At 44.7% G+C, this 27,984-nt stretch overlaps 1 protein-coding gene across 3 annotated transcripts in view; it reads left to right on the top strand.

Moving 5' to 3' along the window:
- Positions 1-27,984, top strand: part of DLG5 (discs large MAGUK scaffold protein 5) — a 54,842-nt gene that overhangs the window by 10,786 nt on the left and 16,072 nt on the right. Inside the window, exons 2-18 of one of the 3 annotated variants that reach the window (XM_075257898.1) lie at positions 1,288-1,356; positions 3,991-4,159; positions 4,279-4,422; positions 7,430-7,613; positions 11,012-11,271; positions 11,530-11,842; positions 12,646-12,876; positions 14,144-14,328; positions 15,385-15,510; positions 16,145-16,277; positions 16,639-16,766; positions 22,630-22,805; positions 24,341-24,444; positions 25,528-25,620; positions 26,454-27,377; positions 27,459-27,588; positions 27,830-27,860. In XM_075257898.1, coding sequence (XP_075113999.1) covers positions 1,288-1,356; positions 3,991-4,159; positions 4,279-4,422; positions 7,430-7,613; positions 11,012-11,271; positions 11,530-11,842; positions 12,646-12,876; positions 14,144-14,328; positions 15,385-15,510; positions 16,145-16,277; positions 16,639-16,766; positions 22,630-22,805; positions 24,341-24,444; positions 25,528-25,620; positions 26,454-27,377; positions 27,459-27,588; positions 27,830-27,860 — 3,400 coding nt within the window. Of the gene's footprint in view, positions 1-1,287; positions 1,357-3,990; positions 4,160-4,278; positions 4,423-7,429; positions 7,614-11,011; positions 11,272-11,529; positions 11,843-12,645; positions 12,877-14,143; positions 14,329-15,384; positions 15,511-16,144; positions 16,278-16,638; positions 16,767-22,629; positions 22,806-24,340; positions 24,445-25,527; positions 25,621-26,453; positions 27,378-27,458; positions 27,589-27,715; positions 27,861-27,984 lie in introns of all 3 variants that reach the window. The other 2 variants (XM_075257896.1, XM_075257897.1) reach the window with 2 other exon arrangements.

The raw sequence follows: 27,984 nt of genomic DNA, 5'->3' as shown, positions 1-27,984 counted from the left end.
CATTCTGCCTCTAATACAGTTCTCATTATTGTTGGCCAATAATTGATGATTTTCATGTGATGTCATGAACAACAGACATTTGCAGAACAAATCTTCACAAGACCACTTGTCTTGAGCGATTATTACCCCACGTACCTGGCCGATTAGGTCTCTGATTCTGGAGTTGCCTATTTGCTAGCGATGTACTAATAAACTTAGATTTTGGGCCAGCTATTTCAGATGGCAGTCATGCTTTGTTGTCATTCATCTTTCACTAAAAAGAGGATATAACTAAGAATCTCTGGATTAGAATTGTTGCCAAATTGGTTGACGAGGGTAAAGGAACCCGTCCATGTACAGTTAATGTGGAGATCCGCTCATTCACCTGTTATACGCCCTGTTATACGCTCCATATACAGAGTGCAGATGTCTTGTCAATTCATAGAGGAGAGTAAGCCAATACCAGAAACTTATATTCTGAGAAAACAAAGATTGGGCAAATTCAGCAGAATTGATCCTCTTATCTTGACATCTGCTGACAGTAGAGATGGGCAGCCCCTATATACATCAATTGGTGAAATTACTGGTTCAGCCATTGGTTTTTTTATGACTTTTGCTGGTTTTTATAGTCAAGTACATGCCAAAGTTAAATAAGTGGTTAGGAATAGGGTTGAGCCAATTTTGAGATTTCAGGATCGATTTTAAAATCCGATTTCCGATCATTTTCCACCCGAAAATTGCTCGATCGTTGATCAGGATCCGATCTTTCCCAATCGCTCAACCTTATTCATGATCTATACATGAATAGGGTTGAGCCGATCTTGAGATAACCTCTGACCTTGATCCCGCCGGAAAAGATCGGGATCAGAATTACAATCTCGATCTTGAAATTTACTCGATCGCCGATCGGAATCCGATCTTTTCCGATCCCGATCACTCAACCCTAGTTAGGAATAAACATTGCTGATATAAAGGGGGATTTACTTTATAGGATATAAACAATTCACTTATAGAGATTCAAGGGGATCAAAGACGTTAACACATAAAAAATCAGCTAGTCGTGCTTCATAGGGCACACTAATCTATAAACCTTTGGGCTACACAATGGCTTTGGCCGTGAATCCTGCCACGCAACCACAGATCATGGTGTCGCCCTTCTCTATGGAAATGAATGGACTCCCATTGCACCAGAGAGAGTGTTGTGACTGCAGTAATAGTCACACAACCATCAGTCTAGTCAGTTGTGCTTCTAGTGTGTATAGATAGTGAGCAAACTTGCTAACTGTTATTCCTTGTGCTTTGTCACAGGCTCCACGTACAGTGTCCTCACCACCATGCCCTCAGACTCAGAAAGCAGTGGCTCTCTCAGCAGTGTCGGTAAGACCAAGGCTCCACTCATGTATACCTACAGTATATGTCAGCTTGATGTCAGGCTCCTCTACTGTCTAGAATGCAGTCAAAAGACTCCAGATTTGGTGCATTTCTTGCATCCAGTTTTACATCATTTTCCTGACTCTCTTGACAAAGGGACGTGGTCTAGGTGAAAAGAAGGGCTGCAAATGCAACCTCAGGCACCACAGTTACCCATACAACCTGAACCACTGTGATAAATCTGGCACATTTTCAGACCAAATGTTACTACACTCCTAACATTTACAAATAAAACCTGAAATCTAAAATAAAAATGTCATAACTCCTCCATATCCATATATTTTTAGAATGTAGACACCTGTTACATTGTGCAAATGTCATCCACTACTTTACCGCGTGAGCGCCTTCATGCAATTTTGCATCAAACCATAACATGATTTCTTCCTGCACAGATACAGTACGAAGATGTACAAATTTCCATCCCAACTTTAACTATCACATCTATGAATGGGTTCACATCTCCATTAGGGACTCCATCGCAGAAACGAACGAGGACTCTCTTCGCTGCTTGCAGTCGTTATAGTTAATGGGATCCTCCGGTCTCTGTGTATAACTACAATTTTAGCCTTCCTGATCTCCTTTACTCGGGACCTGAGCGACGGGGAGCCTTGTGCTATTGTGACTCCCTCTAATTGTTAATGCAGTAATCATTTAACCCTTTTGCTGCTAAGGAAACTAACATTGTAATTCATTTGCCACTTAGATCCCCAAATTTAGCAAATTGTTTAGGACTGTTAATAGAGTAGAAGGCCGGTTCCTCTGAGGGTGCATTCAGAGAGTTGATAGGGTGCGGATATAACTGCATAGATACACCTGCAGGAAGTGTTGATGCTTTTTGGTGCAGTTTCTTGTTACCTGAAAGATTGATCCAATGATACTTATTAGTCACATTAGTGAGGGATAGCTGTGACATGTGATTTATATAGTATAGTGTTCTTGGGAACTAGTTGTGTGAATAGTTCACATTGCCCTAAATCAGTTAAGCATGTTAAAAGGGTATTACAAAACTTCGAAAACATGGCTGCTTTCTCCTTCTCACAAAGTGACATAATCTCCATTGGTCACACGGCCACGCTGCAGCTCAGTCCCATTCATTTCAATTCATTACACTTAAAGGGATACTATCATTAAAAAGCAATTTTTTGTGACTAACATGTAGGAATAGCCTTAAGAAAGGCTATTCTTCTCCTACCTTTATATGTGTACTCCGCGCCGCCATTCGGTAGAAATCCCGGTTTTCATCGGTATGCAAATGAGTTCTCTCGTGGCAATGGGGGCAGTCCCCAGCGCTCAAACAGCACTGGGGGTGTTCCCAATGCTGCAAGACTACTCTCCAGCGCCGCCGAAGAAGACGCGTTAAAAGCCCGTTCCTGTAGAAGATGGAGGCGGTGCTGGAGAGTTCTCTCGCAGCATTGGGGACACCCCCAGTGCTGTTTGAGCGCTGGCGACCGCCCCCAGTGCTGCGAGAGAACTCATTTGCAGACAGACAAAAACTAGGATTTCTACCGAGTGGCGGCGCAGAGAAGACATCTAAAGGTAGGAGAAGAATAGCCTTTCTTAAGGCTATTCCTATGTGTTAGTCACAAAAAATTGCTTTTTAATGATAGGATCCCTTTAATGCAGCCATGTTTTTGGCTCCTGCACAACCCCTTTAAACTATTATTTTTCTTATAAGTGGTGTGTGTGTATATTATATTAAAGGAAATTTTTGGAGTTAAATATTGATGACCTCTCCTTATCCAGTACCCAGGATCCCACGCAGATCAGCTGCTGGGAGCAGCGGCCATACATGATATTCAGTGGAGAGGCCATGACGGTCTCTTCAGACATACATATTGGTGTGGACTCTTGTGTCAGACCCCCCCATCCCCACTGATCTTATATTGAAGGATAGGCCATCATTATTAAAATCCCACCAGCATTATTTCCATTGTGTTGAGCACACGTGTGTATAATTCTGGCAGCGGCCCTGTAGTACATATGTCTGCCTGATTCACCCGTTGGAATATCAGCGCTGTGTGTAGGTGTGCATGAATCCAGCGGTCGTGTTGTAAGTCTGTTATTACTCACTTGTTTAGGATATTTTAAAGGCCATAATAAACCACGATGACTAAATAAAAGTATCGCTACCAACTGCATTGCTATTGACAACAAATGTCTCCATTGTAGTGACAATCTCAGTCAACAAAAAAAAGCAAAACCTTCCTTTCCTTCTTGCATCTTCTAGGGTTCAAACGCTTGAAAAATAAAATATGTAATAATGTCAGGAATAGGGTTGAGCGATTGGGTAAGATCGGATCCCGATCTTTGATTGAGCAAATTTCACGATCAGGTTGCTATATGAGTATTATCTGTCCATTGTACGTGAAAAAAGTATTTTTTAATAGTATCAGTTATCCAGTTGGTGTGTTGCTTGTTTTGGTCGGAACTGTTCCTTGAACTTCCTCCAGAACTTCCTTGTTTGCAATCATACAGTATATGACCATCTTTTATTTCTGATCTAAGGCTAACAGCAAATTCTATTCTTCCTTGATGTCACGTTGAATACTTTTTTAAATGAATAATGTCTAAATTTTGTAGGTACAACGAATAAGGCCTCTTCCCCTCCTTTATCTACCACTGATGGGCGTCTTATGAGCGAGAAGTTAGACACTATACTGACACAGCTGAGACAAGTGACACGTGAGAGAGATGAGCTTCGGAAACGACTGGCTTTGTCCTCACCCGGGTCAACGTTTGATGACTGCAGGTAACCACAGACAAAATGACATAACCATTGTTCATATGTCAGTATTTGGTCCTTGTACAGTACATGTTGTGATGATGATGTTGAAGACATGAAATATTTTGGTAATTATTTTTGCCCAGACCAAGCCCCAAACTTACTCCAGACTATGAGCGATTGAAGGTGCAGTGCATGAAGGCCATGTCAGAACTGGAGGCGTTACAGAGCCAGCACTCCAAAGCACTTAAAAAGTGTGAAGAGGCTGCGAAAGAGGCAGATTTCTATCAGTAAGTAGAGGATATGTGTTTAATACTGACAGGCAAGGCATTGAAATCCTTGCAAAAAAAAAACAAAACACATAAAACATCTTGGTTGCCAAGGGATTCTACCATTAAAAACCTTTTTTTTTTCTGGTTGACACGACGGACTAGCCTTAAGAAAGGCTATTCTTCTCCTACCTTTCAATGTCTTCCCCGCGCCGCCGTTCGGTTAAAATCCTGTTTCTTGCCGGTATGCAAATTAGTTTTCTCGCAGCACTGGGGGCGTCCCCAATGCTGTGAGAGAACTCTCCAGCACCGCCTCCATCTTCTTCAGGAACGGGTCTTCTTCGCGTCTTCTTCCGGCGGGTGCTTCAAATTACTAGGCCTCAGGCAGCCAACTGCGCATGCCTGCCGGCCACAAGAAAATGGCTGCTTACAATACTGTGTAAGCGGCCATTTTCTTGTGGCCGGTGGGCATGCGCAGTCGGCTTTGCTCTAGGCACGAGGCCTAGAAGTTTGAAGCCAACCCCCAGAAGAAGACGCGAAGAAGACCTGTTCCTGAAGAAAAAGATGGAGGCGACACTGGAGAGTTCTCTCGCAGCATTGGGGACACTCATTTGTATACCGGCGAAAAATGGATTATATACTGAACGGTAGCGCGGAGAAGACATCTAAAGGTAGTAGAAGAATAGCCTTTCTTAAGGCTGTTCCACCATGTCAACGAGAAAAAAAAGGTTTTTAATGATAGGATCCCTTTAAAGGTGCTTTGATAAGCCTGAGACTGGTCTCTATTTATAAAAATAAAAAATCTCCCAAAGTCTAGGTAAAGGAACATAATAAACGTGTTAGCTACCTTTCCACGCTCCTGGCAGGCTTCGGGCCTAGTTGTTTGACGTCACATGACCGGGGCCTGCATCCCGGGTCATGTGACGTCAGTACGTTATTAAAGATGGCCAACACCACCGAAGTCTGCAGCGGAACTGGAGATAGGTAAGTAACAGTGGTTTTTTTATGTTTGTATCCCCCGGGACTCCGATTATTATACTCTGGGGTCTCAGACTATAATAATTGTTCATGGGTGTCCACAGTGGGGCATAATACCGTGTGCAGGGGCCACAACAGAGCATAATAGTATGTGCAGGGGCCACTGTGGGGGATAATACTGTGTGCAGGGGCCAGTATGGGGGATAATACTGTGTGCAGGGGCCACTGTGGGGGATAATACTGTGTGCAGGGGCCACTATGGGGGATAATACTGTGTGCAGGGGCCACTATGGGTTACAATACTGTGTGTAGGGGCCACTATGGGGGATAATACTGTGTGCAGGGGCCACTATGGGGGATAATACTGTGTGCAGGGGCCACTGTGGGGGATAATACTGTGTGCAGGGGCCACTGTGGGGGATAATACTGTGTGCAGGGGCCACTATGGGGGATAATACTGTGTGCAGGGGCCACTATGGGTTACAATACTGTGTGTAGGGGCCACTATGGGGGATAATACTGTGTGCAGGGGCCACTATGGGGGATAATACTGTGTGCAGGGGCCACTGTGGGGGATAATACTGTGTGCAGGGGCCACTATGGGGCATAATACTGTGTGCAGGGGCCACTATGGGGCATAATACTGTGTGCAGGGGCCACTATGGGGGATAATACTGTGTGCAGGGGCCACTATGGGGCATAATACTGTGTGCAGGGGCCACTATGGGGCATAATATTGTGTGCAGGGGCCACTATGGGGCATAATACTGTGTTCGGGGGCCACTATGGGGCATAATACTGTGTTCGGGGGCCACTATGGGGCATAATACTGTGTGCAGGGGCCACTATAAGGCATAATACTGTGTGCAGGGGCCACTATGGATATAATACTGTGTCCAGGGGTCACTATGGGACATAATACTGTGTGCAGGGGCCACTATAAGGCATAATACTGTGTGCAGGGGCCACTATGGGTATAATACTGTGTCCAGGGGTCACTATGGGGCATAATAGAGCACGCAGGAATGCGGCGGGGGGTCGGTCGGTAAAGTCGGTCAGGAAGGGTGTGGGGCCATGTCAAAAGTTCGCCACAGGGCCCCACCATTCCTAGTTACGCCACTGGGGCCTTCTAAAAGTATTTATTCCCCTTCTAGAATTCTTCTCCATGGTGATGGTGAGTAGAAAATTGGCCCTGGCAACTTGGGTTGGCTCCCTGCCCTGTTCTTTCTGACTGCATCCAACACCATCTTTCCAAGCAGTAGCAGCCAGACACCGCTGATGTATTTTGAAGCATAAACTGCAAATGCTTGCTCTCTCCGCCCTCAAAAAAACTAAGGCCGCATGTAGTAAAGCATGTTTAATTATTAAATTGGACATTATTAATTAGAAATTAGATGAAATCATATTCACTTTGCTGCGACTGTAATATGTAATGCTTTCCGCTATGGTCAAAAACTCTGTGTTTGAACAACGTATGGCCATAACCTAAAAAGCAGTCAAAAAGTCTTATGTGTCTCAGTGTGTCTCCCATGAAAACTTGAAGCCAAGCTGTAGAAAGCAAGTCCTCACACATTGCAGTCAGTGGGACAACAAAACAGTTATAGATCAAAGAAAAAAGGTAGTTGGTTTTTTTTGTGATTTTCTTGTGCAAAAAAGGAAAAACCATTAAAAGTATCAAATACATGCCAAAAAAACCGCAACCTCCCCACCGCCCCACACAAATTGTATCAAAGCAATTTATTCCTATTCCATGCCGCCATGAAAAATGTTACATATTTCCTATACAATATATGAACCCCGAAATTGTGGCAATACAAAAAAAGGAGATGGAATAGTAGAAACAACCAAAGTGCACAACATCCTGAATGCCGAAATGGGCTGCGTCATGAAAGGGTTAAGCAGCCATTAAAGACAGTTCTGTTGCATCTGTGGAGAAATGTATTTTTGGAAAAAGGTACAAATGGATGACTAAATGCAATTCCTAGAGCAATTCCCCTGCCATTTTAGTAATGACCTCTGACCTCACATTTTCTTTTTTTGTCCATTTCAGTACTTTGCACAGCCGTGTTTTAAGTGACCAAACACAACTACAAGAGGATAGCGAGAGTCTGCGCAGGAAACACGCCCAGCTACAGCGGGAATTCACCCATCTTCAACAATCCTGCCAAGATCTGAAGAGAATGCACGAGGCAGATCAGAAGGAGATCTCGGAACTGCGCAGGCAGCAGCAACTGGTAACCTTTCCTTGTGTTCCTATGGAGTATAAACACATGAGTCATTGTGCCGGCACTTGTCATGTATGTGTGCAAAAACCCAAATTAGTATAATTCAACATAAGCACCTGCTGTAGGAACAGATTGCTCTTTACTCCGTACTGACATCATTGCATTACGACTTACTAGCTGTGTGTTTGCTTGCAGGATAGCTTACTTAGCAAATCCCTAAAATTCCAAAATGGTAAATGAACCTGACTTTGAAGTGAGCTTCTTAGCTTTCGATTCAAGATTTGCAAGTAAACCATGTACAAGGGCTGCTGATTGAATGAACAAGTCCTTACATTTATGATCATTCCTGAGCTAGCCTATGTAAACAGACACATGAGCAAACACGGAGAGGATATGCTGCCGATGAAATGTCAACTATATGGAGTCTTGTAATTGTATTAACAATAACTTGTCTCCTGCCCAGTTTACCTTGGGCTGTGTGAAGGATCTTTAAGGAGTCCTCACTCCTCCCCCACCTCTCCTGGGTTCCAATCTGGCTTCTGCTTCCTGGTACATCACGACTCACAGGAAGTGCATCTCGGCCAATCAGAGCTAATCAGTCACTTCCTGTGTGTGCAAAAGGACTAGGAAGGAGAAACTGCTGGAAGAACCCAGGCAAGGAGAAACCGCTGGAAGAACCCAGACTGGGATCGGTACAAGTAAAATGTATTTTTCATTCTCTTTTTTAAATTATTATTATTATTTATTTTTAACAAATAAATTACCCCTTTAAAGGGGTATTCCCACGTCGCATACTCACCAGTCTTCACTGCTGTAAAATCTTCTTTCTTCCTGGTTTCTTGCATCATTTGGTGGGCGGGGTTTCACATGCAACCTGCCGTTTAGCTCCACCCCAAAATTCGCATGTAGCTCCGCCCACCCATATTGGACTATGAAGTACAGGCAGCAGCAACTCCATTCTGTGTTACATACAGAGACTGCCTGTCTCTGCCATAATGAACACAAATCAGTTAGCTAGCCTGATAACTGGGAGAACAGAAGACAAGTTCAAAAATGAAAGCAGCTCCTCTCCCCTATCTGAGTGCAGGACCTAGGTCACATGGTGTAGACACAGGAATAGCTAGATACACAGGCTCGCTCCCGTGCACTTAGCCCCCCCCCCCCCTGAGAGCAGCAGATACATCACTTGACTTTTGAGCAGATAAGTCAAGGGCTGTGTCAATAATGAAGTGAATAAAGTAAGATAGTGGACAAACAAAGCAGTTTTGCTGAAGCAATGTATTTAAGGAAAAGTCTTACATCCACATTAACAAGCAGTATAGATAATATCCTTGTGATGGAACAACCCCTTTAACCCCCTGTAATCCCTTTAACAAGCATGTGCCAAAACATGTTTTCATAGGGTGCTTTTTATCTTGGTGCATGACACAAGAAGGTTGGAGCAATGTGGAATAAACAATTACTATTATCCTTATGACTTCTGAGACCGGCCCTGCACATCAGACAACTGTTGGCTCATCCCACATATAATTTAATATGTAGGCTGTCAACACAATTGTCCTCCGTCTGTCACAAAAAACAAGAACATGTTGGATTTTTATATACCCCCGGGAGATAAACTGTTGTGGCAGTAACTTATTCCCCCTTCTCCCTATGGCACTAAACATCCATGCTTGACTGATCCAAGAGTACATGCTTATGGGGGAGTCAGAAGAGACAGCTGTCAGATGAATAAGCATTTGGCCAACGGCCATATTATTTGTATCGCCGGCGTAGAAAGAGCTTACTATAGCAATTAATCTGACATTGACTTAGTATTTAACAAATCCATAATGATGTGTGTGCACAGTATTACCCTAGCTGGCAACACGCTCGCTGCTTGATAAATGCAAACAAAGTACCACATATACTGTAGATCTATTTGAGTATGTTTATCTTGTATATTTCAGAATGGAAATTTATTACATTGCTGAATGGTCACAAACTTTGCAACAAAGTTAACAAAAATCATTAGTACTAGCAAATCTAAGAAACTCAGTAATATATCTTATCAAAGCGAAATCTCTCGTACAGTTCACTAGAAGGGCTCGTTCACACGGGGCAAGAGGGGGCGGATTTTGATGCCGAATCCGCCTCGGAATCCGACCCCTCACTATAGAGGTCTATGCAGACCACTAGCTTCCTTTTTTCTGTGAGCGGTATGTTCCGGCTCACTGAAAAAAGAAGCGAGCTGCCCTTTCTTCAGGCGGATTCCGTGGCTGATTCGGCCCTGGTGTCGGCCTCCGGACTAGACCCATTCATTTGGTACTACTCTGGAGCGGGAAGCCGCGGCAGGTGCATATAGGTCCTATTTTGACGCGGCTTCCCGCATCAAAATCAGGACCAAAATACGCGGTCCCGTGCCCCGTGTGAACTAGCCCGAACTGTGCACTAAGCTTTCATCAGACTAGAACTTGAATATCTGAAGCAAAATGCACAGGCTGTGTGAGGGCATATGGGGGCCATGGCTGGGTGTGCCGAGACTATCATCCAGGGCCTTGCTTTTGGACCTTATTTGCTCCTAAGGAGGGGTTCCCTTAAGAGATTACAGGGGGTGCTTTGGGACAGAGGTTGGGCACTCTGTTTTCTGTGAAAGGCGGCTGACTAGACCATGCTAAACTGTCATGGATGTACAGTTTGCTTTTTACACTACCTCGCTGCTTTAGTATTTAGCCCCGGGTCCTTCCTGTGATACCATAGGCATGAATAGAGTTGCTCCACTTTACACCCACATACCGAATACCGATACATGAACGAGTCTGGGAACTGTCTACAAATATGTGTATTTGCTTATCAATGTACCCTTGTCCTTGTTATTGGTTTGCTTTATTTTTGTGAAGTATGTCATTGATTTTTTTTATGTGTCTGTAAAAATGTTGGAGCAAGAGGAGTATGAAAACAATAAAATTGTTCTGATTCAGAAAAAGAAAAATGCTGCTTTCTCCACTTATCAGGCTGAGTTACTTCTTATAGAGAAGCTTTTGGAAAGGAGGTGAGAGGCTGCTGGAAAAGACACACAAATAAAATAATTCTCTACCACTATACAGAATGAGCAATGAGGAATTATTATCCAGCGACAGCTTTCTCCCCTCTCCATAGACTTCTCTGTGTGAGGTTGGATACAGTCCCTATTAGAGATAAGTATCTGATAGATGGAGGAAGAATCATTTTGTTTCATAAGATATATTACAAGGTTTCTTATGTTCCGCTGTATTCTTCATTTATGAGAAGTGGTTTTCTAATTGGAGCTATGATTTAAGGATTATGTAGAACAGCAACAAATTAGCAAACCTTTCCATCTACCGCCTACTGTATTACTGCTGTGCCTGTCCCTGCATCGAATACTAAGTTTTTTCTATACATAATAGGTTGTGAAACAGAACGGTTCTTCAGAGCTGATCAATAAGTTATACGACACTGCTTTAGACAAGCTGGAAGTCGTGAAGAAGGATTACGATTCCCTGCGTAGACAATACAATGAGAAAGTGTCCAGTCACAATTTGGATTTGGGAAGATTGGAGCAGAGCGAAGAAGAGAAAAGAAGCCTTCAGAAACAACTGGAGGGGCTGCTGAAGCAGAGGGACAGCGCGTTACATCTCCAGCACCAATATTCTTCCTCTATGAGAAGGTGATTGTCTCCATATGCATCTGTCTGTCTGGTATATGAAATCAGCAGGTCGGAACCCTTTTATACTATTGACACCTCTTGTCTTGGATTGCTGACACTGATACCCAAGTCAACAGATAGAAATGGAGATTCACTTTAAAGATTCCTCCGCATTTGTACCATGTATTCAGAAATAATGGATCTTACCTTAATATATTGTGTTTTTAGGCTGACTGACTTGACCACAAAGTATTAAGATGGGTTTTCTAATTTACACAGGTACGATTCCATCCAGCAGGAACTAAACAAGGCCACCCTGCAGAACAAGGAGCTGCAAAGGGAGATTGAGCGGCTGCAGGCCGAGGCCACGCGCTTTAAAACCATGCAACTTAAAGCGGTCAAGGATGCGGAAAAATACAAAGAGGAGAGAGACTCTGTGTTTAATGAATATCGATTAATTATGAGCGAGCGAGACCAAGTCATTAAGGAAATGGATAAGATGCAAACTGAACTTGAGCTAGCGCAAGGAAGGCTGAAGAATACATCAAGTGAGAAGAGAGTTGCAAGTGAGGAAATGGAAGCACTTAGACAGGTACTTGTGCAGATATGTCAAATAGAAGATGGAATGTGCATGATGGGGAACAATAAAAGATGTCTTCTGTCAAGGATATAAATCTGTAGTACATGTATGGAAAAGTATCTTATCAGGGAGAAATGCACTGTCCAGCAGCCTGGTCACTAAAAATGCTTCTCCTCTATGGGTGGGGGAGGAGGGGTGTGGTGCTGCAACGCTTGTCTGTCTCTTTATGTAAAGGTGGCCATACCGCTTAGATATTATCAACTGACTGCCAATCCTTCTCCCCACATACCCGTGCATGCTCAACTTGCACAAGCATGCGTCTTTTCTGTATAGGTAGAGGTGAATAAGCTATTGTCAGACATCTTTTGGTGAACAAACGGGTTGGGCAGGTTGAAAATCAACATTCTCAGTCCATCTTTTCTCTGAAAACTGTGTTTGTGGTGAAAGTTGCAACACCCCCATACACATTAGATGGTTGACCAATCCTCTGAAAATTTTCATGCAATGTGTATGTTTATGGCCCATGCCTTGAGGGGAGGGGTGTGGGTATCAGCAGGGAAGATATTGGTCAGAGCACACTGCACAGTTATAGATTGGTATGAAAACTTGCATAGAGAGGAATGATATACAAACCAAATATCAAAAAAAAATACTGCCCACATGGCTTTTGGGTTGGAGATGCCTCCAATATAACACTGAAACGACTATCAAAAGGAATTTGTGGACGGCTGTAGATATGAGAGTAATTGAGAGCAAAAAATTGTTAAAATTAATTTTTGCAGTACCTTTTGCTTACCCCATCTTCTCCCACGTAGGAGCTAAACTCTGCCCTGGTGGAACGGGATAGAGCCATTTTCGAAAGGAACGAGCTCTTAGAGAAATATTGCCATGAAGTGAAGGACAAAGCAGAAGCCCAAAAGGAACTGGACCAAGCCTGTAAAGACATTGAGACTGTGAAGGAGGAACGGGATGTGGCAAGGAAGGAGAGGACAGAGGCCATCATACAGAGGGACCACTTACTAAGAGAGTACTATCAAGCTAGACAGGTGCCTGCCAAGATTCTGTATACACATTGATTTCGTAACATAGTGAATTCTTTTACGTCCTTCTTGAACATGCTCCGATCTTGATATCAGACAACTTAAAGACTTAACAGATGATCACATTGCAAGTAGTTAAAATTGTTAATGAGGAATAGATGGGACTGAATTTTGCAGACTTAAAGGGATCCTATCATTGGAATACCCTTTTTTTTCTCGATAACACGTCGGAATAGTCTTAAGAAAGGCTATTCTTCTCCTAGCTTTAGATGTCTTCTCCGCACCACCGTTCGGTAGAAGACCGAGTTTTCTTTGGTATGCTTATGAGTTCTCTCACAGCACTGGGGGCGGGCCCCAGCACTCAAACAGCACTCAGGGCCTCCCCAATGCTGCGAGAGAAATCTCGCGCCGCCTCCATCTTCTTCAGGAACCCTCCTTCTTCACACGTCTTCTTCCGCCCTGGGTTTTCAATTTTCTAGGCCTCGGGCAGAGCCGACTGCGCATGCCTGGGCCACAAGAAAATGGCCGCTTACATAGCTTACAGTGTAAGTGGCCATTTTCTTGTGGCCCGGACATACGCAGTCGGCTCTGCCCGAGGCCTAAAAAATTGAAAACCCAGGACAGAAGAAGACGAGTAAAGAGGCTGGCTCCTGAAGAAGATGGAGGTGTCACTGAAGAGTTCTCTCGCAGCATTGGGGACGCCCCCAGTGCTGCGAGAGAACTCATTTGCATGCCGAAGAAAACCCGTTTTTCTACCGAACGGCGACGCAGAGAAGACATCTAAAGGTAGGAGACGAATAGTCTTTCTTAAGGCTATTCCAACATGTTATCGAGAAAAAAAGGGTATCCAATGATAGGATCCCTTTAAGGCCATAAACCTCAGCTGCATAAGGCTATGAGGCCTTAAACCTGGTGATGGGTTCCCTTTTAAGGGTCCTGTATTTGGCATTTCCTTCCATGAGAAATAGGACTTCATAGTCTTTACTTGGAGTTTGGATGTTCATCTCTGTGTTTGTATAGGTCTTTTTATATTCAACCCACACTTCAAACACCATACTTAGAGACTTATTTATTCTGAAATTGAACTTGCATTTATTTGTGCATTTGGGGAAGATATATTAAACTGTGAACTACAATGGGATCCGGGGCAGCTATGAGTGGTGATAAACCTTGTACAGCGCTGCAGAGTATGCTGACACTATGAAAGTACTGTACTATATTACTGCCTGTATTTCACCTTTGTAATTCTATATGTGGCCTTGACTTATTTCAGATTCAGGATTCTGCAACTCTGGACATGGAAAGAGCCAACAAAGAGATAGAGGTGCTGAGAAAACAGTATGAAGCAATGACCCATGAGCTGAAAGAGGCCACCCAGGAAGCCGAGGTCGCCAAGTGCAGGAGAGATTGGGCCTTCCAGGAGAGGGACAAGATTGTAGCTGAGAGAGAGAGTATCCGGTAAGGGATTGATACTTTGTTTTATAACTTTGTATGTTGTAACAATATCAGCAATTGTTGAGTTTCAGCAAGCGACTGTCTTATATGGCCTTCCATCTCTTTCAAGACTGATTGTATATGGTTTAGGAGGGATCATAAGTGTTGAATTTTATCATGCCGCAACCTTTATGTTTGATTATGGACCACACATTAAGTCAGTCAAAGTTTATAGGGAAGTCAGGTTGAAGCTGTATGGGCACCTTAAAGGTTTGCACCAAGTTTTTACACTTCAATCTTATTCTGTTTGACTATGGGAGTCTGACAGTTCTTTGTTCACATCCGCACAGTCCCATAAAGATGAATGGAGCTGCATGACAAGGGACCCCTGTTCTTGCGATCATTAGAGTGCTCAGCAGTTGGACCCCCAGGCTGGTCTTACACGCCGTAATGTAAGTCCGCAAATGATCCGGAATTGAGGGTTTTCATTTGCGGATACATTATATTCAATGCAGCCTCTTATTTTATCCTTGGTGTGTCCGGGCCGCAACCGTGGTCCGCAATTTATAGAACATTTCCGTAATGGCCATGAATTGCGGCACTGCACGGACTCGCCCATAGAACTCTATGGGCGAGTGCGGCAGGTCACGGACATCTGCGGAGTCTATGTTGCTGATCAGCAACTTGCGGACCGTACATTCAATATGGTCGTGTAAGACCAGCCTCACTCTTAACATCTTTATTTCCTATCATGTGGATTGTTGATCAGTGTAAAACTTGGTACATGTATTGTATTGCATTGTAACAGTTTTTTTTCACTTGATTTTCTTTGAGTTGCTCCAAGATTTCTATTTTTTTCCTTTCTGGTATCTGAAATTACAAGGACCCGACTATATGTTCCTTTTTGTTGCCTTGGTGTTAGTTACACATTAAAGTCACTAGGGTTGTCACTTTTGTCTCTCCTCAATCAATGACTCCTGTTATATACACTACATGCCGAGAGGGGTTTATGCCAAAGTTACAGCTGTATTATATGATAGTTATTAAGGGTATTAATGATTATTACTTATGTTTGGTCAGGACCCTGTGTGATAACTTACGCAGAGAGCGGGACCGCGCGGTTAGCGAACTAGCAGAGGCCCTGAGAAACCTGGATGACATGCGGAAACAAAAGAACGATGCTACAAGAGAACTGAAGGAATTGAAGTGAGTTTTAGTAGCTACATAGCAGGCTGTCTGTCTATTGCTTGGTTCAGTGACCACAAATGTGCATTGTTTAGCATTGCAAACTTCTCAGAATTATTAGTAAATTCATTCTCCAAAAATGCATATAGAACAGATAAAGTTCTATCCTCCCCATTGGCGATCAGAGTATCCGATTGGAGGGGGCCCGACCCTTTAAGTCATCTGTTAGAAAGGGCCACAGCTTGCAATACCCTGCTATTATGTATATGGCAGGTATGTGTGCAATGGATAAACCGCTGCTTGCAGGAATGCTAGCCCATTGACTACAGGACGTTTTGTTGTATGTACAATATTACCAACCGCAAATGAATGAGAGAGGACATAACATGCACAAGTCCCTAGAGAGGCTCATGGGTCTGGGAATGGGGCCCCCGTTCTCACGATATTTGTGGGTGCCAGGGTTAGGGACCCCATCTATCAGGTGTTTATGGCATATACTTTGGATATAGTTTTAACAGCCAAGATGGAAATTCCTCTATAATTCTTTTATGCCTTACTCTATTAAGTATCAGCCGCCATTGGACGACCTGTCGAGTAAACGTAGTACTTGAATGAATTACTTTTATCACAATTGTTCTTCAATATCTCCCTTCAGAGAAAAGATGGAAAACCAGATTGAGAAAGAAGCCCGCTTCCGGCAACTCATGGCCCATAGTTCTCACGACTCTGCTATTGACACAGACTCGTTGGAATGGGAGACTGAAGTGGTGGAATTTGAGCGTGATCGGGTAAGACAATACTCGGACTCAACCGTCCAAGAGGTAATAAATGAGAGACCATAGTTTTGGTGCCCACATTTTGGCACTACTCTCTTGTGCCATCATAGATCATTTCATTCTACACACTTCACCTTGAAACGAAAGGGAAAGTGTTACCAAGAAATGACCTATTGTTTAAATTCAGGTTTTATATTAAACATGTTTTTTAAGAATTTTAGGAAATATCTTGGTTTATTGTATATCTCGTATATTGTATATAGAAGACAAAAAATAAAATTGCAACATAAATGTCTAAAAATATATGTATGGAATAAAAAACCCCAAAAATGTAGTTTGCTCATGGTATGCGCACATTGTTATTTTTTTGCAGGAAGACATGGACCTGAAAGCTCTAGGATTTGATGTGGCCGATGGAGTTAGTGAGTCTTTTTTTCCAGGAGATAGCGGCATTTTTGTAACGAAAGTGGACAAAGGCAGTATTGCTGATGGACGGCTAAGGTATTTGATTTGAACACTTGGAATTCATTTTCTTTTTTTTTTCCTATCAGTGTTTCTTTGTGGAATGGGAGGAAATACATGCAAACACTGGGAGAACATACAAAATCTTTGCAGATGTTGTTCCTGGCAGGATTTGAACTCAGGACTCCAGTGCTGCAAGGCTGCAGTGCTATCCACCGTGTTGCCCATCTTGGAATTCATTTTCTAGCAGCCTTGTGATATGAGTATTTTTCCTTAGTATTATTGGGTTTTTGTTTTGTCATACATTTATTACCTATCCATAACCTGTTTGCGATAAATATCTGATCTTTGGGGCCCCCGTTAAATACCAGTCTTGGCCCCATTTCTCTTTTTGGTAATCCTGGTTGTTCCATATAGGAGTTGTGAAAAATCTTGGTGCTCTGCATGTCATAATGTTATTGGAAGGGCAACATGGTGGTTCAGTGGTTAGTACTGCAGCCTTGCAGCACTGGAGTCCTGGGCTCGAATCGCACCAGGAACAAAATCTGCAAGGAGTTTGTATGTTTTTCCCATGTTTGCATGGATTTCCTCTCATTCTACTAAAACATACTGATAGGAAAAAAATGTACATTGTACATAGTGTTCGCTCATCTCTAGTAATGACTAGAGATGAGCGAACACTAAAATGTTCGAGGTTCGAAATTCGATTCGAACAGCCGCTCACTGTTCGAGTGTTCGAATGGGTTTCGAACCCCATTATAGTCTATGGGGAACATAAACTCGTTAAGGGGGAAACCCAAATTCGTGTCTGGAGGGTCACCAAGTCCACTATGACACCCCAGGAAATGATACCAACACCCTGGAATGACACTGGGACAGCAGGGGAAGCATGTCTGGGGGCATAAAAGTCACTTTATTTCATGGAAATCCCTGTCAGTTTGCGATTTTCGCAAGCTAACTTTTCCCCATAGAAATGCATTGGCCAGTGCTGATTGGCCAGAGTACGGAACTCGACCAATCAGCGCTGGCTCTGCTGGAGGAGGCGGAGTCTAAGATAGCTCCACACCAGTCTCCATTCAGGTCCGACCTTAGACTCCGCCTCCTCCGGCAGAGCCAGCGCTGATTGGCCGAAGGCTGGCCAATGCATTCCTATGCGAATGCAGACTTAGCAGTGCTGAGTCAGTTTTGCTCAACTACACATCTGATGCACACTCGGCACTGCTACATCAGATGTAGCAATCTGATGTAGCAGAGCCGAGGGTGCACTAGAACCCCTGTGCAAACTCAGTTCACGCTAATAGAATGCATTGGCCAGCGCTGATTGGCCAATGCATTCTATTAGCCCGATGAAGTAGAGCTGAATGTGTGTGCTAAGCACACACATTCAGCACTGCTTCATCAAGCCAATACAATGCATTAGCCAGTGCTGATTGGCCAGAGTACGGAATTCGGCCAATCAGCGCTGGCCAATGCATTCTATTAGCCCGATGAAGTAGAGCTGAATGTGTGTGCTAAGCACACACATTCAGCACTGCTTCATCAAGCCAATACAATGCATTAGCCAGTGCTGATTGGCCAGAGTACGGAATTCGGCCAATCAGCGCTGGCTCTGCTGGAGGAGGCGGAGTCTAAGATCGCTCCACACCAGTCTCCATTCAGGTCCGACCTTAGACTCCGCCTCCTCCGGCAGAGCCAGCGCTGATTGGCCGAAGGCTGGCCAATGCATTCCTATGCGAATGCAGACTTAGCAGTGCTGAGTCAGTTTTGCTCAACTACACATCTGATGCACACTCGGCACTGCTACATCAGATGTAGCAATCTGATGTAGCAGAGCCGAGGGTGCACTAGAACCCCTGTGCAAACTCAGTTCACGCTAATAGAATGCATTGGCCAGCGCTGATTGGCCAATGCATTCTATTAGCCCGATGAAGTAGAGCTGAATGTGTGTGCTAAGCACACACATTCAGCACTGCTTCATCAAGCCAATACAATGCATTAGCCAGTGCTGATTGGCCAGAGTACGGAATTCGGCCAATCAGCGCTGGCTCTGCTGGAGGAGGCGGAGTCTAAGGTCGGACCTGAATGGAGACTGGTGTGGAGCGATCTTAGACTCCGCCTCCTCCAGCAGAGCCAGCGCTGATTGGCCGAATTCCGTACTCTGGCCAATCAGCACTGGCTAATGCATTGTATTGGCGTGATGAAGCAGTGCTGAATGTGTGTGCTTAGCACACACATTCAGCTCTACTTCATCGGGCTAATAGAATGCATTGGCCAGCGCTGATTGGCCGAATTCCGTACTCTGGCCAGTCAGTGCTGGCCAATGCATTCTATTAGCTTGATGAAGCAGAGTGTGCACAAGGGTTCAAGCGCACCCTCGGCTCTGATGTAGCAGAGCCGAGGCTGCACAAGGGTTCAAGCGCACCCTCGGCTCTGATGTAGGAGAGCCGAGGGTGCACTTGAACCCTTGTGCACCCTCGGCTCTGCTACATCAGAGCTGAGGGTGCGCTTGAACCCTTGTGCACACTCTGCTTCATCAAGCTAATAGAATGCATTGGCCAGCGCTGATTGGCCAATGTATTCTATTAGCCTGATGAAGTAGAGCTGAATGTGTGTGCTAAGCACACACATTCAGCTCTACTTCATCGGGCTAATAGAATGCATTGGCCAGCGCTGATTGGCCAGAGTACGGAACTCGACCAATCAGCGCTGGCTCTGCTGGAGGAGGCGGAGTCTAAGATCGCTCCACACCAGTCTCCATTCAGGTCCGACCTTAGACTCCGCCTCCTCCAGCAGAGCCAGCGCTGATTGGCCGAATTCCGTACTCTGGCCAATCAGCACTGGCTAATGCATTGTATTGGCGTGATGAAGCAGTGCTGAATGTGTGTGCTTAGCACACACATTCAGCTCTACTTCATCGGGCTAATAGAATGCATTGGCCAATCAGCGCTGGCCAATGCATTCTATTAGCGTGAGCTGAGTTTGCACAGGGGTTCTAGTGCACCCTCGGCTCTGCTACATCAGATTGCTACATCTGATGTAGCAGTGCCGAGGGTGCATCAGATGTGTAGTTGAGCAAAACTGACTCAGCACTGCTAAGTCTCTGCATTCGCATAGGAATGCATTGGCCAGCCTTCGGCCAATCAGCGCTGGCTCTGCCGGAGGAGGCGGAGTCTAAGGTCGGACCTGAATGGAGACTGGTGTGGAGCGATCTTAGACTCCGCCTCCTCCAGCAGAGCCAGCGCTGATTGGCCGAATTCCGTACTCTGGCCAATCAGCACTGGCTAATGCATTGTATTGGCGTGATGAAGCAGTGCTGAATGTGTGTGCTTAGCACACACATTCAGCTCTACTTCATCGGGCTAATAGAATGCATTGGCCAGCGCTGATTGGCCGAATTCCGTACTCTGGCCAATCAGTGCTGGCCAATGCATTCTATTAGCTTGATGAAGCAGAGTGTGCACAAGGGTTCAAGCGCACCCTCGGCTCTGATGTAGCAGAGCCGAGGCTGCACAAGGGTTCAAGCGCACCCTCGGCTCTGATGTAGGAGAGCCGAGGGTGCACTTGAACCCTTGTGCACCCTCGGCTCTGCTACATCAGAGCTGAGGGTGCGCTTGAACCCTTGTGCACACTCTGCTTCATCAAGCTAATAGAATGCATTGGCCAGCGCTGATTGGCCAATGTATTCTATTAGCCTGATGAAGTAGAGCTGAATGTGTGTGCTAAGCACACACATTCAGCTCTACTTCATCGGGCTAATAGAATGCATTGGCCAGCGCTGATTGGCCAGAGTACGGAACTCGACCAATCAGCGCTGGCTCTGCTGGAGGAGGCGGAGTCTAAGATCGCTCCACACCAGTCTCCATTCAGGTCCGACCTTAGACTCCGCCTCCTCCAGCAGAGCCAGCGCTGATTGGCCGAATTCCGTACTCTGGCCAATCAGCACTGGCTAATGCATTGTATTGGCGTGATGAAGCAGTGCTGAATGTGTGTGCTTAGCACACACATTCAGCTCTACTTCATCGGGCTAATAGAATGCATTGGCCAATCAGCGCTGGCCAATGCATTCTATTAGCGTGAACTGAGTTTGCACAGGGGTTCTAGTGCACCCTCGGCTCTGCTACATCAGATTGCTACATCTGATGTAGCAGTGCCGAGGGTGCATCAGATGTGTAGTTGAGCAAAACTGACTCAGCACTGCTAAGTCTCTGCATTCGCATAGGAATGCATTGGCCAGCCTTCGGCCAATCAGCGCTGGCTCTGCCGGAGGAGGCGGAGTCTAAGGTCGGACCTGAATGGAGACTGGTGTGGAGCGATCTTAGACTCCGCCTCCTCCAGCAGAGCCAGCGCTGATTGGTCGAGTTCCGTACTCTGGCCAATCAGCGCTGGCCAATGCATTCTATTAGCCCGATGAAGTAGAGCTGAATGTGTGTGCTTAGCACACACATTCAGCTCTACTTCATCAGGCTAATAGAATACATTGGCCAATCAGCGCTGGCCAATGCATTCTATTAGCTTGATGAAGCAGAGTGTGCACAAGGGTTCAAGCGCACCCTCGGCTCTGATGTAGCAGAGCTGAGGGTGCACAAGGGTTCAAGTGCACCCTCGGCTCTCCTACATCAGAGCCGAGGGTGCGCTTGAACCCTTGTGCAGCCTCGGCTCTGCTACATCAGAGCCGAGGGTGCGCTTGAACCCTTGTGCACACTCTGCTTCATCAAGCTAATAGAATGCATTGGCCAGCACTGATTGGCCAGAGTACGGAATTCGGCCAATCAGCGCTGGCCAATGCATCCCTATGGGAAAAAGTTTATCTCACAAAAATCACAATTACACACCCGATAGAGCCCCAAAAAGTTATTTTTAATAACATTCCCCCCTAAATAAAGGTTATCCCTAGCTATCCCTGCCTGTACAGCTATCCCTGTCTCATAGTCACAAAGTTCACATTCTCATATGACCCGGATTTGAAATCCACTATTCGTCTAAAATGGAGGTCACCTGATTTCGGCAGCCAATGACTTTTTCCAATTTTTTTCAATGCCCCCAGTGTCGTAGTTCCTGTCCCACCTCCCCTGCGCTGTTATTGGTGCAAAAAAGGCGCCAGGGAAGGTGGGAGGGGAATCGAATTTTGGCGCACTTTACCACGTGGTGTTCGATTCGATTCGAACATGGCGAACACCCTGATATCCGATCGAACATGTGTTCGATAGAACACTGTTCGCTCATCTCTAGTAATGACGTATGTGTGCAAATAATTTTTTGAACAAGATGAACGCAATTGAAGATTTGCTGTGGCAGATTTATTTATTCTTAGAGTGTTAATTACTAGAGATGAGCGAACACTGTTCGGATCAGCCGATCCGATCAGCACGCTCCCATAGAAATGAATGGAAGCACCTGTGACGCTGATTTTGCCGGTGGCCAGCCAGTGTCACAGGTTCTTCCATTCATTTCTATGGGAGCGTGCTGTTCGGATCTCCTGATCCGAACAGTGTTCGCTCATCTCTATTAATTACGTTTCTCTTACTTAACCACTTCTTGGTTTGCATCAATATTGTGGTGCATGCTATGAAAAATTTTGGCGCATTTGATGCCGCTTACCAAAGTTCCCCTTTTGAAAACAGTCCAGTAAAGTGCAAAACATGTAAAAAGTAAGTCACATGGTATTGCAATCAGTTTTTTGGCGCATGTTGGGCTTATGTTGTACATCTGATGGCTATGCCATCTGACAATTTAACCTGCCGAGGACGTCCAGATTTTGATATATTGATTCTCATGCAGAGAAGTTCTTCCGGGAATGCTGTGTTATTTGCAGAGCCCCTATTTGTCCATCTGGGTTTTATTGTTTTTGCACACTTTTAAATACAGTAGATAAAGAAGAATCATTGCAGAACCTTTCTTTCAGGGTGAATGACTGTCTCCTGAAGATAAATGATGTGGATCTTACTAACAAGGATCGGAAACAGTTAATAAAAGCCGTCCTCAGCGGAGGAGATGTCATCAATATGGTGATCCGGAGAAGAAAGTCTCTTGGAAGTCGGATTGTAACGCCTCTGCATATCAACCTGGGCACTCAGAAAGGTTCGGGCCCTATGAAATCCTTGCATAGAGATGATGAAATTATGTCTGTATAGTCTGTAATGTAATGACAGGCTGCTGCCACCAAATATGTGTAGTTACCTCTGTGATTAGATTGCTTTTTTATTTTAGACAATACTGTCTACTGCAAAGAGTGATTTGGTTCAGTTGTGTTACAGGTCAATGCACATTAGACTTGAGTTGACTGAATTGGCCATAAGATTATCCATCCATAGACTCCTTCTCTTGTGTGCTACCTCTGAGGTCATCAATATCAGTGGATGGAAGCTGATCCGCAAGGCCTGACCAGTGCACAGAGTACAGGGCTGTCTATAGCTGATTCATGGGAATGTTCGGTGTCAAGCCTCAGCGATCTGACATTGATGACCTAGCCTTAGCATAGGGCATCAGTAATTCATTTTAAAATCCCTTTAACGCTCTGCGACATAATAGTACGTCACGGCCTATACTACATTAACGCTCAGCTCAGTAATATTACTGACCAGCTTGCCCGCTCCCTCCTTCCTCCCTTTCACCTAAAATAGTTGTGATGGCTTCTGTTCCTTACAGCAGACCATCACAGACAAATGATGGCGGTCCCACATTAGCCATCGCCACTATTAGTCACTGACGGATAGAATACGAATGGCGGCGATTACAGAAGTGGGATCGTTGCCATTTTTTTTTTTTTTTTTCATGGTGGGTTCAAGCTGGGATGGTTGCTGTCTTTGCATTTGTTTGTTAAAAAAAAGGACAGGTATAATGACCAGAAATAACCCCCAACATAAAGTACATTGTGTCACGAAAAAACAGTCTTGGAATCACCTGAATAGGTAAATGCATTATGAAGCTATCATCACATAAAGTAAAAAATGTCATATATGAAAAATAGGGTCTAGCTTATTCTCCGATATCTGGGTGCAAATCTGTAGAAGGCATTTGTGCATTTGAAATGGATTTTTCCAAGTCCTAGTCTCAAAATGTATAGTATAGAACTGTGTAAGGTAAACCATAAGACATGTGGCCTGATCAGGTGAAGGTGGGAGTGTCGAGAGTTAATCTATCCCAAGTATAGGCTGTCAATATCAAAGTCCCGGAAAACCCCTTTAAGGGCTCGTTCACATCTGCGTTGTGAACTCCGTTGTGCAGGTTTCCGTTTCATGCCTAAAACAGAGGCAGGAGACGGAAACCTGCAGGAGTCTCTCTCACCCATTCATTTGAATGGGTGAGAGAGATGTCCGGCCGTGAGCGGCGGTGAGCATTTTATGCTCTCCGCCGCGAAACCGGGTTTTATAATCCGGACACAGTCGGACATGCAGTACTCTGTGTCCGGATAAAAAAAATCCGGTTTCGTGGCGGAGAGCATAAAACGCTCACCGCCGCTCACGGCCGGACCCGGTCTGAGCTTTCCGACTTCTGGCATGCAGAAGACGGAAAGCTCAGAACGGACAGGTGAACGCTAGTGTGAACCTAGCGTCACCTATGAAATGATACTGTATCTGTGAATAGCAATAAAGATATCTGATTGTTTGTTACAGATAGCGGCATTTCCTTGGAGACCGGGGTATTGGTGGCATCTGTGATGCCTGGGAGCCCTGCGGCCAAAGAAGGTTCTCTGACGGTTGGTGACAGAGTCGTGGCCGTAAGTGTGAACCGCTTTACCTTAAATTCACTATGCATGTGCAAGGCTAAAATCCATTCTGGCACATTAATAGGATATGCCATGAATGGCTGGTGTGTGGGGAATATTCGTTTAATCAATTGCAAATCATTTTTGTTGTTACCTTAACTTTACTTTTACTGCATGCCGACATTGCATTGAGAGACCATTCCCTATAGGAGGCGATACAATCTCATTATTTTCCTTCCTGTCCATGTGATATGCACACATTTGCAGTTACTGCTATCTGCCTGTGTGTCTGTGACTTGGCCAGGACAGATGTCTATATCCTGGGGTGAACAATGAAAGTTTCTATGGAATGACAGCAAACATCCATAGCTATTGGAAAATTGCATGTCTCTTTTATACAAGGAATAACCTGAATAAAGGTATCCCTTTATTTGCAACATGGAGACGTCATATGATTTTACTGGGATGTTTCTGTAGGCCGGGATCTCGACTGTTTGTTTGCACCTTTGGTTTCTACACCAAGATCTCCATATCACTGAATAGTGATGGTCTGGCTATAGACTTGAACAGGACTTAAAAGTAGTCTACCACCATAAAATAAACCTTTCTAAACCACTTATACGCTGATGTAGCACTGGTTAGTGACATAGTGAACGTCCCATTCGCCACCAACCTGTCAGGGGTTCATACACCGTACTCAACTGCACATGTGACCATAAAGGGGGACTCCTCTTCCACACTCGCCTATCACACTAGGCTACATAGGAGGAAGCAACCCCACATTTGCAAACATTTAGCTGCCACCACCCGCCATCTCTCACAGCCTCACCCTTAGGAAAACAATAGCAAACAAAAGATAACAAACCTATTTGTGCTTTAATCGGAACTGTATGGAACTTTTAAAATAAAATGCATTTGCTTATGGAACAAAAGTTGAATAAGCAAGTGGTGGTGGTAGAATCCCTTTAAATGTGCATGCAAGATAAGTACTAAAGGATGACAGTGCTAAATAGTCCCAGTTACATCACTGTCATAAGGCTGACGCCATATTATATGCCTGTGCATTTGGCAATCTGTTATAATCTCTCATTGCAGATCAATGGCATAGCGTTGGACAACAAATCCATTACAGAATGTGAAGCTCTGCTCCGGAGCTGTCGGGAATCACTCAGCATCTCTCTGCTAAAGGTAATGCAGCCATTGCTCTCTGTATGAGGTTTTCCAGGACATCTGTCACCTTACACATGAAAAGCAGTTTAACCCCTTCTAGTACATTCAGGAGATGTGCTCCGACCATAACTTGTAGGAGTCCTCTGTAACCGACAGCTAATATCCTGTGGTCGAATGCAGCTTGGTATGAAATAATTGGCTACCCAGTGCCAAGCATCACTTTACTGCTAGGAGTTGAAACTTTTGCACATCCACTGTACATTGCACAACATTGAGATGAGAAAGCAAATGCAACTCTTAACACATGGAAGCGTTACACGTCGCTGCAGGAAATCATAAACTAGCTTTATTAGGTTTTGTGCATACTGTCTGTCGGAGACATACGTTGGGAATATTTCCTGGCATATATACTTCTGACATAGAGGAAACTCAATGTAGGCACCGTCATACATTGACTTGTACATAGTGAGCACTTCCCTACATGTATGCCAGATGTATTGCAGGGCTCAGATGCAGTGCGCACAGAAACTTATTGTGACAAAGTTACCGTGACCTCTTTGCAAGGTGTTCCTGTTTTGTCACAATAGAAACGCTTCCATTAGATATACTACCTTGATATGTAGTTGCTCAGCTTTTAGCTCTTCTTCTGACGTGTGTGTTACGCATGCATGAGTATTACGATCAGGTTTGCTGGGCCAACAAATCTGATAAAGCACAGGTATAAAAATGTTCTTTGTTGAGAGTCTGTGAGTCTGTATATTCTTGTTTTTTTGGTTTTTTGTCTTTATTCTCACAGTAGAAGGTGATACTTTTCTATGTTAGCTTGCAGTTACTTATGATTTTCATTACAGGTCTTCCCACCCGCTACATCTTGGAGTGGACAAAACCTCTTTGAAAACCTTAAGGATTCTTGTCGTATTCTCCCTCCGAACATTCAGGCTCAGAATAAAAGGAACCTAAAGAATAACAGCTCCACCCAGACGGACATCTTCCGTACAGACATGCTGGACCACAAAAAAGAGCTGGGAGACGGCAGTGGATCGGAGAGAGCGCTTCAGCTGAGCTGCCACAGTCACTCGGAGCACAGCTTGGGGTCTATAGGAGGAGATGCTTTTATGGGACGTGGCTATGAATTGCTAGAAGAGGAAGGTAGACCTATTGGCTACACTGATGCCATGACAGACGCCCTGGTGGAAACATCTACTAGCAAGAGGAGTAGTGGCACATGGCCAAAGGTTATGGTCAGCCCTGGACACTCCCAAAGTGAGTTTACGGTCTTTAAAAGACCAAGACAGAGAAAATCTATCTTTGATCCAGATACTTTTAAGAGGCCTCAAACGCCTCCAAAGCTGACTTATATGAGCCCTGGGTCAGTCATATCTCACTCATCCCAGCCTTCAAAAGTAGACCGACCTCCGTCTCCTCCAACGCCTCCCAAGCGCAGCGACTCCATTAAGTTTAAACATAGACACCAGTCTAGCTCCGCATCCGATTCCACCGTCACAGCCGGCTCGCCACCCACTAGTCCTCTCCCGGCTTCTCTTTCCGCAAACTCCCAAGAGATTACCCATAAAACCCATCATAACCGAGGCGTTGGAAAATGCTGCAGAGAGGACGGGGTAGATTGTTCTCTGACAGGTTGTAGAGGAAGCGGAGAGGTGGAAAGTTGCTTGCAAAGGGCAGAAGAGCCCGAGGTGAAGAGGCCCAGACCTTTGTCTGCCCCAGCCTTAAAACACAGATTAGCACCTGTCTCCATTCCCCACCATTCACTACAAGTGAGTATCCGTCATGCTCTTCAATAACCTGTGAACGTTCAGAGCCCACCTATACTCAGTGTTTCATGTCTCTCTTCACAGAAATTTTCCCCTAGTACAGAGGATCGCCTGTCTCCTGAACTAAATCATGAGTGGGTCCGGTTCTCTCCTACCCGATCTCCCCGCCATAGTGACATTTTTGCATCTACCTTGTATGCATCTGGTATGTCAGGTGAGTTAAAGACTTGTCTAAGTGAATGATTCTTTGTTCAAGTGCCATACTTTTGATACTGCTATATGTACTATTGATCTATGTAGCTTTATCAATTATGCATAGCCTAAAATTGCATATTAATTAGGTACTGTACCTCGGAGCCTGGCTCCATGTCCTGCTGTTACCGCAGTTTTAAGGAATCCAATCTACACAGCTTGGAGTCATCGTGTTCCGTCTAATAATTGTCCCTCCTCTACAGGCCAGGTCTGCTCTCAGCACATGCATCAAAGGTACAGATTTTCGTTTAATCTTTGTTTACTTGTTCAACACATAGCAGATATACATAATCCTTAAATGGGTTCTGCAAGATTACAGAAACATGGCTGATTTTCTTGCATTGCAACTCTGGTTCCC

Source organism: Leptodactylus fuscus, chromosome 10 (assembly GCF_031893055.1).
Source record: "Leptodactylus fuscus isolate aLepFus1 chromosome 10, aLepFus1.hap2, whole genome shotgun sequence".
Lineage (NCBI taxonomy): Eukaryota > Metazoa > Chordata > Amphibia > Anura > Leptodactylidae > Leptodactylus > Leptodactylus fuscus.
This window is presented reverse-complemented; position numbering and strand designations above follow the sequence as displayed.